Genomic DNA, 17,456 nt, shown 5'->3' on the forward strand with positions numbered 1-17,456 from the left:
ACAAATATTATAAATCGACAACTGCGTTGTTGCCACTTTTCTCACTTCTTTCTGTAAAGAAGCATCAGAAAGTCGTTCAATTTACGATTTTTAGTTTTTGCCATCGTCGCGAAAAGATGCTTGTTGACAAGAGTATGCTTGGGGAGATGTTATGGCGTCTGTTTTTATGACTGAAGCGAGGTCGTTTGTGGAATTTGCGCCTGCCTTTATGAATGAAATCGTTTTTGTTGTAAAATTTACTACATTTGATTAAATATCCAAATTGACTATAAATATTTCTAGGCATGCATTCATACAAAATTATACTCATATCATAATTATGTTTACATGTCAATATTGAATTGCTGAGGGCAAAACGCAAAAGCATACATACATACATACATACATACATACATATGTATATGCATACATTGCTCATACAAGCGAATCCCTGGTTGAAAGCAATAATTTAAACAAGCGAAACGAAATTATTTACATTCGTTAGGAGTGTAATCATAAGCATGCTTACATGTCTCTTCATATTCTCTACTTAGGCATACATGCCACGTCATCATATGCCGAAAATACATATATTTATTTCTCTTCACAGCGTGAATTCTGTGATAGTGAGGTGAATTCCTTACTACAAATCTAACAAATGTTCGCTGTCGAACCTGCACCTTTCCTCTGCGAATGGTAGGCACCTTGTCGTGGTGCAGGGGCTTAAGTCGCAAGGCATACTCGGCACCCCTCAACCGGTGTGGGTGGTGTCAGTTGGGCACTGCCCATGCAGGGTGTCGGGTGTCGCATGCGTGCGGCAACCAAGAGCTACCACCTCCTAATCCAGGGTGTTAAGCGACTCCCGTGCCCATTGGATGATTTGCAGCCAGGAGGAAAATTCGGCTGTAAACACATAGACCCGACAGCTCACCCCGTTGAGTCAAGGGTCGTACGAAAAGGATGAACGAAACAACAACAACAACCACTAATAACACAACGAAACCATGACAAGGCAACGAACAAAGCAGACGACAATGGACAACGGCAACAACAGCGGTACTGTTGCAGGCAAGGGAGGCTCAGGGGCTAAACGTAAGTTCAACTTCCTGGACGCCCTATCGCCTGATGAGCGAGCGCTGTTTGACAAGCATGCGAGAGACGATGATGATGACATGCCCTCATGCAGCGGTACTCAACAGGCGGCATCCACTGCACCCGCTAACAACGCAGCGGACCACTCCGCAACTCCTCAAAGCAGGATCAGCCCAGAGGAGTCGAAACAATCTTGCGCAGCAGGAGGCACGCGCAAAAGGAAAAGGAGGCGCAGGGGAAGACTGCCCCTCTACCACCATTTGGTCGTCCGGGTGCGAACGATCACCTCCGTAGGCGGGGTATGAGTGGCGCCAGCTTAAAATGGTACCTTAGGCACCTCCAGGAGGGAAGAACTCATGAGGAGGCCGAAAAACTAGCGAGGAACAGGGTCAAAGGCAACAGTGCCTCCCCGGCCTCAAAGGTGCGTAAGGGCGCAAACACCGCATCCAGCAGTAAGGGGAGCAGCGGGATTCGGGACAGCGGTCGTCTCAACGCGAATCCAACCGCTAGGACTGCTAGCTGTTGCGACAGCTGCACTTGAGGCCCGCTACACTTACTAATTGGTCAAGTCGCCAAGTACACTCTGCTTCAATTGACAGCAGAGGGGACTGGCAAAGGTAAAGTAATCTCGTCCCAACGCATGGAAGAGCTAAGTTACATCATACCACTTCACTAAGAAGTTTAAGATCACCCTCGGCAGCAAGGCCGAATGGAGCGACTTCGCTCTCGAGCTGCTACTCAGGGAGAGCTCGATCAGGTGGACCACCGACGGCTCGAAAACGCCGGAAGGAATTGGTGCAGGGGTCGCAGGACCACGCACAAAACTCTCCCTTCCTATGGGTAAGTTTCCGACCACATTCCAAGCGGAGGTATTTGCTATAAGTCGGTGCGTAGAGTTAACCTCCAACGCGGCTATTGCAACGAACGTATAGCCATACTAAGCGATAGCCAAGCGGCACTCAATCTCGTCATACGAGTTAAAATCGCTATTGGTGCAGGAGTGTATAGACCGGCTCAACAGTCTTGCAGAATGCAACCAGGTGCACCTTATTTGGGTGCCAGGTCACAGAGGCATCGCCGGTAATGAACTGGCCGATGAGCTGGCCCGCTCTGCAGCATCCACCAACATGGTAGGACCGGAACCTTTCATAGCGGTGGGTCCCCACACCATAAAGGAATAGTTCCGCAATGATGAAGCAGTGGGTAGGGAGATACATTGGCAACACCTTGCGGCACGCAAAGTTGCTTATGAATGGTTATAACCGCAAAAGGTTTAAATTCATAATCAATCTCCCAAGAGATAAAACAGGCTACTGATCGCCTTCTACACTGGCCATTGCAAACTCAAGAAGCACTTATTCAACATGGGCCTAGCTTCTTGTGCAAATTGCCGGTTCTGCGATTTGGATCCCGAAACTCCAGAACACCTGCTAATGGATTGCACAGCAATCTGTAGACGCAGGACTAAGGCCCTTGGATCAATGTTTCTGAATAGGGATGATATCGCCTCAATAGCACCTAGCAGTATATTGGAATTCATCAATTTGCTGGGGCTAGCTGAGACGCTGTGAGTCAGGAGAGCGCACAATAGACCCTAGGTCGCGATGCAATCCTCATTGATTTACCTATCTATCTATGCTTTAAGTTCTCTGCTTTACGCTCATTCTCTCTCTCTCTCTCTCTTTTTCTGTTGCTCTTCTTCTTCCGAGTTGCCTTAATCGTTATCGTTCAACGCTATTTCCCCTCCACTAAAGCGTTAAACGTTTAACGCAACCTTTTCCGAAGTCGCCTAAGAAGTTTCACTTCAATAATTTTAATTTTATTTCTCTTTAATTTTATTTTTGATGTGAAACATCTATAGGCGCGGGTAAACAAGATTGTCGTCGTCGCGATACAGGCCGTGGTTACGGTCACAACACTTCTCCAGCAAACCAGCGTAAATATGTATGTTTATGTATGCATACATATCGACACAGATTTTTGCAAGCCACGTAAAAATATACATTTATATATGCTACATATAGACTACTACGTATAGACTGCGTATCGCCCATATAATCCAGAATAATAATACGTATAATATAGCGTGGTGATCGTAACTACGGCCTGTATCGCCACGGCGACAATCATATCTATATGGGTATATGCCATTAATATCGTTCTTCCAAGAAGAAACTCAGTTGCAAATAAACAACAATTCGAGAGAATATCCTACAAGATATGGAACAACAATACATGCTGTATTTATTAGATATCTTGACAATGTGATGTCTAATACTTTTGTAACATACTTCGGTTATCATCGACCAATTGTCACAGTAATTCCGTCAGAGGCAACTTCGAATGTAACTATTACGGAAGTCACTGATGAAAATAATTGAGTTCACGTGATTTTAAACAATACTTGGATAAAATTTTGTAAATAAAGAAAATAAATGTTTATTGAATAAACTGTCTGTCATCATTTTCTGGAAAAAAATTCATAATATTGTATTCTTTCATTGTGTACCATATTTAGTTCCTGGCATAATCGGTACTTTTTAACCTACATATTACTTGTATAAAATAATTTCGATTTTTCACATCGGCCAGTTGTCAACTGACAGCTCACTTTTTTTTTTAATCTTTAAATAAATTAATATTTCAAACATTATTTATTTCGACTATTACAAAGTGAAGATGTGCCAAATGAACTTCATTTCTTCAAAATTGAAATTGAAAATTGATGACCTGCATGAAATATGCATATATAGGGTGTTCACAGTTCTATATTATCTGATGTGTTAATTTTGCCATCTGTTAACTTCAAAACATTTTACCACGTGGTAACTTTGTTTGTTGTTGTTTCCTATACAAGTTCGAAATAACAGTCTTAGGCAAAATTACTCTACTTTACTTCGTGTTTTTGTTTCCTGGTAAGAAATTGGCAACTTTGATCAGCTTCGACTATTACGCGTTTAGAAAAATGGAAAGCAACACTGAAATACAGAAGAGGTAAACACCAATTCATAATATTTTTATAACAAATTAATTTTTAATTCTTGAATAAAAATGTCTCATTTTAAATGGAAACAAAATATATTGAACGCACTCAGCTACAAATACATACTGGACATAACCGCTAATGATTCTAAATATGTATATATACATATTACATAAAATTACCGCACCGGAGTTATTTTTAAGTTTGTTAAAGGCAGTAACGAAGAGGATGACGATATCCTATCAAATTTGCCATTGATGCGCTTGTATAGCTAATCGGAGAAGTACCCATTTGGGTATACCAAAGTCTTCGCAATGGGTCAATAAATGTTCTTCCCAGATTTGATAGTGGCCGCATGCGACAAATGTTGCGCATAGAATTCTTTGAGTTCAACTATATATTATCCTTAATCAAGCAAGACCCTGTTTTCCAAAACAAAAATTTTGTTCCACAATTACCAATCGATCTTCAACTAAAGATAACTCTTTTTCGTCTGGGATCAAGTGGAGAGAGTGCCTCTATTAGAAAGATTGCAACATTGTTCGGAATAGGCGATGGCGGAACAGTTACCAAAGTGACAGAGCGGGTTATTACCGCATTGATTAATTTAAAATCTACATTTTTTTATGTTGGCCATCTAGAGAAGAAAGGCGAAAGATTGTCACAAAACAATGAAAGAGCTTCCAGGATGTATTGGCTATGTTGACGGTACTGAAATCAGATTAGCAGAGTCGCCTTCAAAAGATCACGAACTATACTTCTCTCATAAAAAACAGTATGCCATAAAATGCAAGTAGTATGTGACTATTCACTAAAATTAAGACAAGCGACAATAGGATACCGAGGAAGCGTGCATGATGCTAAAATTTTTGCCGAATCTGCAATAGGTAAAACCACAAAATTATTTCTGTCATCGGGAATGGATTGCTGGCAGATTCGGCATATCCGCTAAGCCAACATCTTATGCCACACCTTTTCGACAAAACAGTACTGAGCAGTCAAAAGAAATGAGAGATGCATTCAATCAATATTTCTCTAAATATAGAGTACGTGTAGAAAATTGTTTTGGGAAATTAAAAGAAAAATTTTGCAGTTTAAAAGAACTACGGTTCCGATTAACGAACGAAACTAATTATAAAAATTGTTGTAGATGGATTTTGGCATGTTGTATCCTTCACAACATGCTGCTACAATTTAACTTAGACGAAAATCCTAGTTTAGAAAGCCAAGAAGAAACAGACTTCCCACAGAAATTTATGAACACGACGACCTAAGAAAAGCTCTATCACATTTTGTAAACAATAAAGATATAATTATTTAATTTTATGTCAGTATATATGTATAGTTTTATTTTTTAATTTTTAATTCCTCCATTGCTATTCGTTTGCAAAAGAGGTTTTTATCAACACAGGCTTCAGTTATTTAAATTGAATTAGTTTCGTATAGAAATCTAAACTTTACAAATTTTCATCGAAATATTCAACTTTTTAGTCGAAATTTTTAGCCTTTTTGGTATGCAGTTCAATAGCCTATTAAATTTTATTGAAATAAAAGATGTTTAATATTTTTCTAATGAAGGTGTTATACATGTTTTCTTCATATAACGCGATTTATTTTCTATATGGAAGAAAATACTTAGGCCTGCGACATTTTTATTGCATTATTTTCATTTTTTCCATTTCAATTCTTTCTTTCATTTCCAGTTCTTTCATAGCTATTCTCTCCCTCATTTGAATTTCCATAACTTGAATTTCCCTGTCAGCTTTTTTTCTACCAACTCTTTTTCAAATTTTTCTTTATCAAACAACAATTGTTGCTCTTTTAGCATTAATTCATTTTCCCCTCATCTTAAATTCCTTCTCGATTCTGTCTTTTTTTGCATCCAATAAGCTGGAGTGTACATCGAGAACGTCTGATAGGGCTGTACGCGAATATATACCCTTTCGGACAGCCTTTGACGTAGAAGGGGTGAACAGAGGCTCGGGTAATGCCACGATTTCCTCGACGATTATATCAGAGGACGTGGCAACTTCTGGTGAACCAATACATGCAATGTCCTCGGTATCCAATACAAGGCAGTTTGAAGTGAGCTCCCTATAGCCAAAAATGTCTTCTACGTCATCGTATCGGGGACACATCCTTACAATCGCGTCTAAAAATTAAGTGTATTTGTAGGATATATACATTTAAAAATTTATGATGTGTAGAACCTACTTTTGGTAGTGTCACAATTATCCATGGTGCCACTTCCCGTTGTATTTTGCCAGGACTTGGCCTTGGTGTACTGCAATCTTAAGTTTTTTACCTTGCAACGCACCAGAGTCCAATGCAAGTCGCTGCCAGTTTGGTTTAAAAATCTTTTATAATAATGTTGGGCCGTTGGTTTCTCTAGTGGCTATTGTCCCTCAAAAGTTGATTAAACTTTCATTTTCGTTGTCGGTCCACTTTCTGTAGGGAGCCTTTCGAACACGCTTATGTACAACCTGCAATAGAACAATTATAGGCAGAATATTTTCATATTTATATTTAAAAAATATTGCGAATTGCGTTTACCTTCTGTATTTCTGTGTTGCTTTCCATTTTATTTTTTCTAAAACGCGAATAGTCAGCTGATCAAAGTTGCCACTTTACCAGGAAACAAAAACACTAATTGTGCGTTCACAGTTTAAATGTCAAATATCGGGCAAAGTTGCCACATATGAAATTTCCCATAAACTGTGAATACAATAATGGTGATATATATACAGCTATGGACAGAGATTTAGCGCACTTTCTTAGTGTGAAATATGTTAATAATGTTATATTTAAAGAAAGTAGAATCGATATAATGTAAAAAAACTATTTATTACCTCACTAAAAACTGAAGTAGTCCAAAATTTCTTAGTTTTCTGTAATAAAAATACTACGTTTTGTTTAGTTTATATTATTAAGTCAAAATTGGTTTGGACAAGTCTTAAGCGCACTTTAAAAGATCAGTAAGGAAAATAAATATTATTAACGGCGGGGTGCTATAAGGCAAACGGCAATAAGGCAAAATTTGCTTTATTTCACTTTTAATTGAGAAATAGCACACAAATTTTGAATTTGCCTTATTTCCAACCTCAGTTGGGAGGCCGATCCCCCGCGCGAGGACGGCGCGGCGCGGACGGCGGGGCGCGAAGGAGAGTATTCACAGACCCGCCAAACTATCCTGATATACTCACATTTTTCCTTTTAAATAGTTATATCGAATAAATTGTGAAATATTAAGTAACCATATCTTTATTTTATTAAACATTAACAGAAAAGTCTAAACGTATATTGGAAAGGAGTCTCTTATAACTGCTCGGCAAATTGGACATAACGTTTTTATATGGTGATCATTTGCATGCTGTTTCATATTTCCAAAACATTGTTGGCAAACTTTAAAATGTTTGCACGGGACAAACAAAAGTTGCCGTTCTCGTTGGCAGCATATAACGTCAGCATATAACGCAAAGAACACGGTTTAGAGTTTCATCTTCGCTTAAACTTTCGGCATTTTCGTCGTCATCACTTGCCTCGCTATCTGAACTGTCGATTTCGTTTAAAAAATCTTTACAACCTGCTTAATATTATTTATTGCTTCTAATTTTTTTAATAATTCAGTTTGTGAACCATGCTGATGGACATATAATTTACCAATCTTGCGACAGTATTTAGTGTTACTAAAATCAACTGCCACACCAATTTTGCAATTTTTGTTGTAGCAATAGTAATATTTAATGCCGCCTTTGCTTGTTTGGAATCTATATATTTGCTCCTCTTTTGCAACATACAGAAGTTTGCTGGTTCTCCTCAAACCAGCTATTACTTTGTATTCCAAAATATTTTCCTCCTCCATTTCGCAATAATCACTAAATTTTCAATTGTCCGATATATTCTATTCTTGTGTTATAAGAAACACGTGGCTAAATTACCTATTAGAACAGATGTTCTTCGAACTTACTGCTTACCAGCTGCATATAATTTTATCAAACGCATGTGGGTTGCCATGTGCAGTGTTTTGCTTTATTGCTCAATTGTCAAATTTATTAGTTTGTGTTATTGCTCAACATAGAAGGAAATATTGCAAATTTGCGTTATTTCACAATCAAGTGGGAAATAACACAAATTTGCATTATTGCCGTTTGCCTTATAGCACCCCGCCATTATTAATACGTGGCGTGAAATTTCTCTGATATTATATCCAACTTGGTTAATACTTCGTGGAATAACCGTTATTCGTTACACCGCTTCACATCTGCGTGGCAAGCTCTCTATTAACCTTTGGCATCTGTCCAAAGAAATAAAGTTCCACGCTTCCTGTACTCCTGCCCAAAACTCGTCGAAATTTTTAAATTTTCTTTGCCCAACTTTTTCTTTCACATCATTCCACAAGTTCTCGATCGGACTTAGATGAGGACTTTGCCCTGACCAATCGAGAAGTGGATTTTTCTTTTGCTCAAGCCAGTTTTTTACCACATTTGCTGTATGCTTGGGATCGTTGTCGTGCATAAAGATCCGGTTTACAGGCGTAATATCATAGGAATATAGCTTCATTGTATTCCTCAGTATATTAAGGTATGCAAATTTGTCCATATTTCCTTCTATCTTTACTAGGGGTCCATGAAAACGACCCCCATACTTTTAAACTTCCTCCCCCATGCTTTACGGTCTTTTTGGTGTACCTTGGATTGACTTCTTGGTTTTTTTCACGATGTACAAATGTTTTACCATCATTATCAATCCGGTTTATTTGAGTTTCGTCCGCAAAATTTATCCTTTTCCAAAAATTTAAATCTTTTGATCTTTAATATTTTTTTCGACAATAGCGGTTTTTTCTGCTCACACGTCCATACAAATTATTTTCATTTAAACGTCTTCGTACTAGTCTACTTGACACGTTTAAGGCCAATTCTGCATTGACTTCGACCATAATCGCGCGTGAGGATTTGAAAAGATCAGCTTTACACTTTTTAAGAATTATTTTATCCTCGCGGGGGGTTGTTTTGCGAGGAATTTTGATCATTTTTCTTGAACATTTTGCTATTTGAGCTATTTTAACTTGATTTGTACCGTTTTTGTAAAGGTCCAAATAATTTTTCTTTTTTCAAATACAATTTCACAAGTGAGATTAATTTTTTGTTGGACCAAACACAACTAATGCCGAAAACTGTAAGTGCGCTAAATCATTGTCCAACGAATTTGTGACGAAATTTAACAAAAACAAATCAACGGTATCTGAGGGGAAATGATAACGGTTATTTTCCACGCGTTTAAAGAGGCGATAGAAGCATGTTTCATTCAAGAATATCATTGGCGACGAGGAAAACCTGTTATTTAGAATATTATCTTTGATCTGAATCAAATTTTAAAATTCTTAATACATATATTTATAATGAAATACCAAAAAAAGTACGTAAAATTTTTATTTTAAATAAATAGACTTGTTTGCTTCAACAAAAGTTAAAACAAAAGTTGTACCAGTGCTAAACAAAGAAAAAAACACATTTTTACAAAAATTAAAAAAACCAAAAAAAAACTTAAAAAGTGTATAAAAACTAAACATTTTGAAAGCAGTGAAATTAAACAAAATAAGCTCAAAAGTTTGTGGGAAGTAATAGGTGTTTTTAAATTGATAACTTTTATAAAACTTATAAATTCCCTAATATGTGTGCTTGACGGTGACCTCTAGCAAGGCCAAGGGCAAGCCAGCTGCTACCTGGGCAAAGCAACGGTATTCACAAGACAGCATAACCATCACGTCTCGTCAAGGACATTTAAAACCCAAGGGCAAGCAAGGTGATCCACAGCAAACAGCATAACGATCACGTGACGTAAGTACAATTTGCGACGACAAACACGACAGAAATCGGCAAATCACAGCAGCGCAGCAGCAAGTAGAAACAAATTGACAACAGCGTCGTTGGCCGCAGTGGAGCCACAACAACATTGCAAGTGATCTGGTAGCTACCGCATTAACAACGAAGAGAGTTTATAAATATATATGATAAGTATAAACCGTTGGTAACATACAAATATACCAGCTCTTACTAATAATTATTATAATATACAAGTACCTACATACATTTATTACATATTATATAATACATACATATTCGTTACTTTAGACAGTACGTATATAAGCAGTGAGTTAATTACATTTTAAGAATTAATACTTACTTATTACAAATCGATATGGATACCTTGGAAATAAGCAGATTTAATCAGGTATTAACGTGTATAAAAAATAAAGAAAATTTTGATAGCAACGATCCAAATCGATTGCCAAATTTTATAGAACAAGTCGAAAATATTCTACCGCCAATAACAGAATTTGATACAAGTAACAGAAATGTTATATTTGGTTATATAAAAAATAAATGTGTAGGTAGGACTAGAGCAGTGGTCGGCATGAGAGGATCTGTCACTGTGTTGGTGAGCATGAAAAAAAAGTAGCCCAGGGAGAAATTGGAATTAAAACTAAGCAAATTTTATAAGCAAAATTATAAAATAAATTATTGTTCAATAAAATTTGAAAATTAAATATAGTTTCACTACGTTGGAGCAAAAATATATGAAAATATTCAATAAAACTAAAAGCTGTATATAAATAAACGATTACTCAAATCTCAGAGCAAATAATAAACAGATAAATAAGAAGTTCTCGAAATGAAGGGAATAATTTATATATATAATATAAATATAGCTTAAACAATTGTTGAATGTTATATCTTTAATACATTTATCTATATCAGTCTTTTTATGACAATTACTTAATAAAATACTATTTTTAAATGGGTTGAAGAAATTCTATTGCGTTGTTTGGAACAAATAAATTTTAAATCTGAAAAAATTTGTTCACATATATAAGTAGAGGGATAATGAAAATTAACAAAATGTCTTTTAAGGATATATTCCCTATTATCTTTAAAAGACTTGGAATATAAAGGCATTGCATGGCACCAAAGGCATTTGGAATCAAAAAATATTTCTCGCAGGGCATATTTGGTTTTGCGCTATAGTCTTGCGTGATGTTAATTCCAGGGATAATGGGATGCCCAACTTATTCCAGCGTGAGAGCGCCTCAAAATAAGCGTTTTTTATAACATTTTCCATTGTGGCCACATCGAACAAAATAAGAATTTTTGGGCATTTAAATTAAAACGCGCAACGTTTATTACGATTGCAAATTATTATATATTGGACTTTTAATATATGGCGAAACCACTTAAATCCTTTTTATGATTTTATGATATATTAAAACAACTGACTTTCGATCTTTCAATACTTAATAAGGTGAATTAAGCCTGTTAGTTGTCAATTAATGAATGTTTTAATCATTTGTAATAGAAAATGATTTCTATTATGCATCAAATTACAAAACGTTTCATGAAATATATTTAAATTTCGCATTTTCTTTGATTTTTCATTGTTTTAAATTTTTAATAGCGATCTTGAACAGCGGCAAGAAATTCCTCCGTTTACATATTTTTGGTAAAGATTTCAATCTGGCCATCGCTCGTTTCCAATTGCTAAACGTCAAAACCTCCCCAATCCAGTCAACTGTCAAAGTTTAGGTGGTTTTGACGTTTAGCAATTGTTCTCTCACTTCCAGTGAGAGAGGAGTTGGGCATCCCATTATTCCTGGTTAATTCGTTGCTGGCTCCACAACGACTGAACGATAGAGCGTAAGCGTACGTCAGAGAACGTTTATAATAAAGAAGGCTCACGGGCCGAAGAACGTAAAAATATTTTTGGCTAAAAGTGCCAATACACGAGCACACAAGTGCGTTCAATCGGTATGTGTGCGAGTTAAGGAACGTTTTCCTTATAATAGTAAAAAACCTCAAAACAACCTTGAGTTGGAACAATTGAAATGCACTATCACTACAACAAACAATCCTAAACAAACAAGTATCAAAACAACATTCAGTTTGAATACCACAACAACCTTATCTTAAAACAAAGCAATTGTATCTAAGCAAGCAATATATATGTAAACATACCTAAACAAATAATATAATCTGTATCTTAACAAACTATTAACTAGTAATAAGTAAACATATTAGTTAGTATAAATAGAAGTAAGAACCATGTAATAAGTTAGTCTTAAGAGTATAAATAAAGAGTACACATTCCGGTGCAGCTCAAAATATATTCTTTTGACTCATTTTTACTTATGGTATAAGTAACTGCGGGCTCAACCGGGATGGCAAATTTATTTACTATACAGAAAGCCAGATTTTATTCCGAAAGGAATAAATCAAAAAATTCCACAGGAAGTGGGACTTCCAGCACTAAATGCCTTAAAAAAGTGGAGAAACAAAAGACAATGGATATAAGTTTAAGTCCTGTAACAGCGGACAATACTTCCAGAATGAATCAAAAGCAGATCCCGAAAAAACGGACAACGGCGAATTCAGAAAGATTCACAACAGACCCTGGAAGAGCGGACAGGGACAATTCCTGAAAAAGTGGAAGAAGGTAAAAAAGTGTAGGTCCTGAAATAATGGATAATACTTTCACCAAGATTCGTAATAGACTCTGAAAAAGCGGACAACGTTGAATCCTGAAAAATCCTCAAACATTGGACAGTTAATTATCAGTTACGAAGAAGCAAAGATGGCCCAACTCCAAGCACAAGTAACTGCGTTGATGGTGATTATAAACAAGCAACGAGAGGAATTTATACAAATTTATCTTCAATCGAAAAGTGAAAATTTCCACAAGCAACACCAATTACCCAAAAAAAGGCACCGAAAACAAGGCAAGCCAAAAAGGAATGGTTGTTAAATTCTAGAAAATTAAAGCTAATTCCAAACGAACTAAAAGAAGGCATCATTTGACACACGAAAAAATAATTAAGTATATAATACTGGCTAAATGAGTTAGCGCCCCCCCTCAACACACGTCCTTGGACGATAATTCACGACACCAACACGATCCACACATGAAGACCACACACGAATACATCACACATGAAGACAAAACACATGACAACATCATACCGTTTTGCCGTTATACAGCGTATTCGCCACTCAGCAGCCCTTAAAAAGATCAGCAGCAGCGAGCAACGGCCCTTTTTTCGTCTCCCGTTCGTAGCGACAACACATTCTCCGGCGGTCCGCAAGAGTGAAGCGAATGCTGACAACAACGCGTTCTTTTTTACAAGTTATTTTTCCTAAACACAGACGTGCAAAAGTGCTTGCTGATATTTTAATATACAATCGTTCAAAAGTGTTTTCTGATATTTAAATACAAGTGCTCGCTGATATTTTTTTATATAACCGTTTAAAAGTGTTTTCTGATATTTAAATACAAGTGCTCGCTGATATTTTCATATACAACCGTTCAAAAGTGTTTTCTGATATTTAAATACAGACGTGCAAAAGTGCTTGCTGATATTTTCCCATACAAACGTTCAAAAGTGTTCGCTGATATTTTCATATTCAATCATTCAAAAGTGTTCTCTGATATTTCCACATACATACATACGTTCAAAAGTGCTTGCTGATATTTTCATATACAAACGTTCAAAAGTGTTCTCTGATATTTCCACATACATACGTTCAAAAGTGTTTGCTGATAATTTTCCCAAATATAGACATACATACGTTCAAAGGTGCTTTCTGATATTTTCAATACATACATACGTTCATAAGTGGTTTACGGAAATCTGAAGTGTTGAGTGGAAACCAGTGTGAGATACTCAACCGCAACAAGTGTCGTGGAATCCAAGCAAGTGAGTAAACATATGGTCCTTCGAGCCATAGTGAGAGGCACTATGGAAAAGTGAAAGTGAGTGAAATCATAAAAAACCAAAGAAAATAATACAAAAAAAAAAATGCGGGCGCGAAATAAGGAAATAAACTACATAGCGGGCGCGAATAATACAATAACAAATATACATAAATAACCAAACAAAACGGGCGCGAATTAATAATTAGTACTAACTAAACACAATCAACAACAACATCATTAGCACAGCCAAATGACTGGGAGAAGAGACAACAAACGCACATTTGGAGAAGAGGCTACAAACGCACCACTCAAGACCACGAACAAACCTACACTCAAACTGTCCCCAACCCCTGGCGGTAATACAAGTGAGTTGTATCGTTCCTATCAGTATTTATATATGTATATATGTATGTATGGTTTTTAAATAAAGCCAAAATTTAAAACAAGGATAAATTTGCGATTATAACCATCCGTTAGAAAACAAAATAAAAATAAAAAAAAACCGTTACCAAACTGGTTTAGTATTCGGTTTATTTCCCGGTTAAACTCAAGTATTTATTGCACCAATTTCCAGCGGTACCCCTTATACTTAATCAAGTATAAGCAGGACTGCTTAAGTAAGCTACGGCAAGTAATAAACAGACGAAAGAGAGGAAATAACAGAATAAGTTAAAACCAGCCATACATACATATGTGTAAATAAAATTCATATACATACATCATATACATATATCCGATATATATATATATAAATTAGAAAGAGTAAAAGTTACTCCTTTATACATTACATTGTGAAAACATATACATATACAATATTTAATACGTACATACATACATACGCAGAAACGCATATATAAATTTATACCCCGGGTACAACTTAAACAAAATAAAAATTTGTTTTCAATTAAATCGTCAACAATTTAATACTGATCGCAGCATCTGTACGTTTTTAAACGGCGAAAAATTTATTATAATAATATAATTGAAAATTTGTACAAGTCGTGTATAGTCACATATGTAAATACGCATTGTGCTTCAAAGTCCACTTTGGCATATATCCCGCAGTACCCCTTGGATTTTGGCAAGCAAAACCAAGCAGGATTGCGTTTACAATATATTAAAAGTCCATATTGGCATATATCCCACAATACCCCTTGGTTTTTGATCAAAAACAAGCAGGATTGTGTAAAACAAATCAAAGCGTAATACATATGTACATACATGCATATGTACAAAGTGCAGTGATCTCTAAAACGAGCTCTCATTTGCACATAAAATAGAAAAAAAAACACTTATAGGTATACCCTATAAGACTTACGGACATATATACAAAAAATTGTTTGCGGTTAACGAAAAATAATTAAACAAAAAAAACAAAAAATTAAGCGAAATTAAATTGAATACTCGGAAAAACAACTCTTATTTAACTTAAAAGAGTTTTCGGTATACATAAGCATACAGCAATTAAAAGCGTTTTTGTTTATTAATTTAATTCAAAACTCTTATTTACATAAAGAGTTCTCGTCTGAACATACATAGATATATACGAAATCTGTGTTGAAATTAAATTCAATAATTTCAGTATAAAAAAAAAACAATCTGTTTATCGATTTTCTTTGAAACTCTTACATACAAAAGAGTCTTCTTTTCGAAACATTGCATCTACAACTTGATAATACCAATCAAGTTTTAATTGAAAATTTCTGTTTTCTATTCGTCACATTTTTTTAAATGAGCTCTGACTCAAAAGACTCTAAACCAAGTCAGTTACCAAAAGTACCAAAGATGATTTCTGACGAAAAAAGTCCATGTATACCTGCAGAAGCTACACGCTCGAAGCAAGGTGCTACGAAACAAAAAAGGGGGAAAGACATATCATACGCTAAATTCATTTCTGAGAGTGACTGTCTAATAAAATATTGCAATTGATTTGCTTCTTCGCCGATTCAAGAGAATTCTGAATCTGCTCTAGAAATAAAAAGCCAAACAATTGAAAACTTTTGGACACGTCTCCAGGCTGCATATGACGCAATTGTAGATACTGACGATTCAGATCTACCAGAAAACTTTAAATCTTCCGCTTACGCCAAATTTGAAAACTGCTTGCACCAGTATGAAGACACAAAAATTATGATCACAGATCAGCTAAAATTAATTAAAGCAGTTGCACCCACTCCACCTCCGAGAGTAGAGCTGCCACAAATTCAAAATCAAGAGGCAAGTTCGGGTATCCCCCTCAAGGTGCCCGCATGTGACACTGAAATTATCCATGGTGGTTATGAACAATGGCTGTCCTTACGGGACATGTTCACTGCTGTTTACATTAACCATCCAAAATTATCAAATGCTCAAAAGTTGTATCACCTCAGATACAAAACAAAAGGTCAAGCAGGCGTCATCGTAAAACAGTTCGCATTAAATGACGACAATTTCCATTTGGCTTGGGAAGCTCTGAGATAAAGATACGAAAACGAACGAATACTGGTTGATAAGCAAATAACGATATTAATGAACTTGCCCAAAATTCAAAAGGAAACAAGAGAAGAATATATGAAACTTCAATCCACTGTTTCCAACTGTTTGTCGGTTTTAGCGACACAAAATATTCCCACAAACAATTGGGACCCAATTCTGATAAATATATGCACCGCCGCATTATCAGAAAAATCGTTATTGCTATGGGAACAATCTCTCTCATCGAGGAAAAAATGCCCCACGTGGCAGCAAATGGAAGATTTCCTAACTACCCAGTATGAAATCGCAGAAAGAGTTGATAAAAAGATAATTAAACCAAAAGGTATTTCCCATGACCTTAATAGAAGCTTCCAAAGACCCCAAGCCAGTAGCAACAACAATTCAAATAGAAGCTTCTTCAAAAATCAAACGTTCACATCTGAACACTACAAACAAACGTCATGCGAATTGTGCACAGGGGGACATAAACTTAAATCTTGCGAGAAATTTAAGAAATTAAATATAATTGACCGAAACAATTTTGTAAAGTCAAAAAGACTTTGCACAAACTGCTTATCACATGCACACATGCTTAAAGATTGTGAAAGCAAATTTAATTGCGTTTATTGCCATAAACGACATCATTCGATGTTACACATCACCAATTATTCCAGCCCACCCCCAAACAGCGCAAACCTAAAAAGAACAACAGGTTTAGTTGCAACAACAAATTCAGAAAACAGCCAAGAAGCACCATGCTGCTCAAAGGCGTTAAAAACCCAAACGCTACATAGCGTACAAACGAAAACAACAGTAGAGTATTACTACCTACAGCAGTCGTCTCCATCGAACACCGAGGAGAGCTGTTTAAACTCAGAGCCCTAATAGACCAAGGATCACAACGATCTTTCATAGCGTCTCGGGCACAAAACAGGCTACAGTTGCCAACAAAACTGGCCAATTTTGAAATCACGGGAATGGGCGGAAGAGTTGTTCAAAACTCAAATAAAATCTGCCCCATTACCCTCTTTTCCCCCAAAGCGGATAAGCGCATACAAGCAGAAGCTATTGTCTTACCGCAATTAACAAACATGCTTCCAAGCTATCATATAAATAGCAAGCATTGGCGAAAGGTTTCTCACCTTAAGTTAGCAGACCCCAACTGCAACACTCCCGCTCAAATAGATCTTCTATTAGGCAGCGA

The 17,456-nt window shown here is 36.3% G+C and overlaps 1 protein-coding gene across 1 annotated transcript; it reads right to left on the minus strand.

The window, feature by feature from the left end:
- Window positions 1-5,565: 5,565 nt before the first annotated feature.
- Window positions 5,566-6,435, minus strand: LOC120779629. The gene is made up of 2 exons (XM_040111977.1): window positions 6,269-6,435; window positions 5,566-6,206 (listed from the first exon to the last, which is right to left on the minus strand). Exons 1-2 carry the CDS (start codon window positions 6,291-6,293, stop codon window positions 5,887-5,889), a joined length of 345 nt encoding a protein of 114 aa, XP_039967911.1. The 5' UTR covers window positions 6,294-6,435; the 3' UTR covers window positions 5,566-5,886.
- Window positions 6,436-17,456: the final 11,021 nt, after the last annotated feature.

This window comes from Bactrocera tryoni, unplaced genomic scaffold (assembly GCF_016617805.1).
Source record: "Bactrocera tryoni isolate S06 unplaced genomic scaffold, CSIRO_BtryS06_freeze2 scaffold_11, whole genome shotgun sequence".
Lineage (NCBI taxonomy): Eukaryota > Metazoa > Arthropoda > Insecta > Diptera > Tephritidae > Bactrocera > Bactrocera tryoni.

What these genes read in the sequence shown, in the direction of transcription:
- LOC120779629 (XM_040111977.1), bottom strand. Translation starts at nt 6,293, where the DNA reads ATGGATAATTGTGACACTACCAAAA. An exon ending in TAATTGTGACACTACCAAAA is followed by an intron (nt 6,207 to 6,268) that starts GTAGGTTCTACA and finishes CTTAATTTTTAG; the next exon opens with ACGCGATTGTAAGGATGTGT.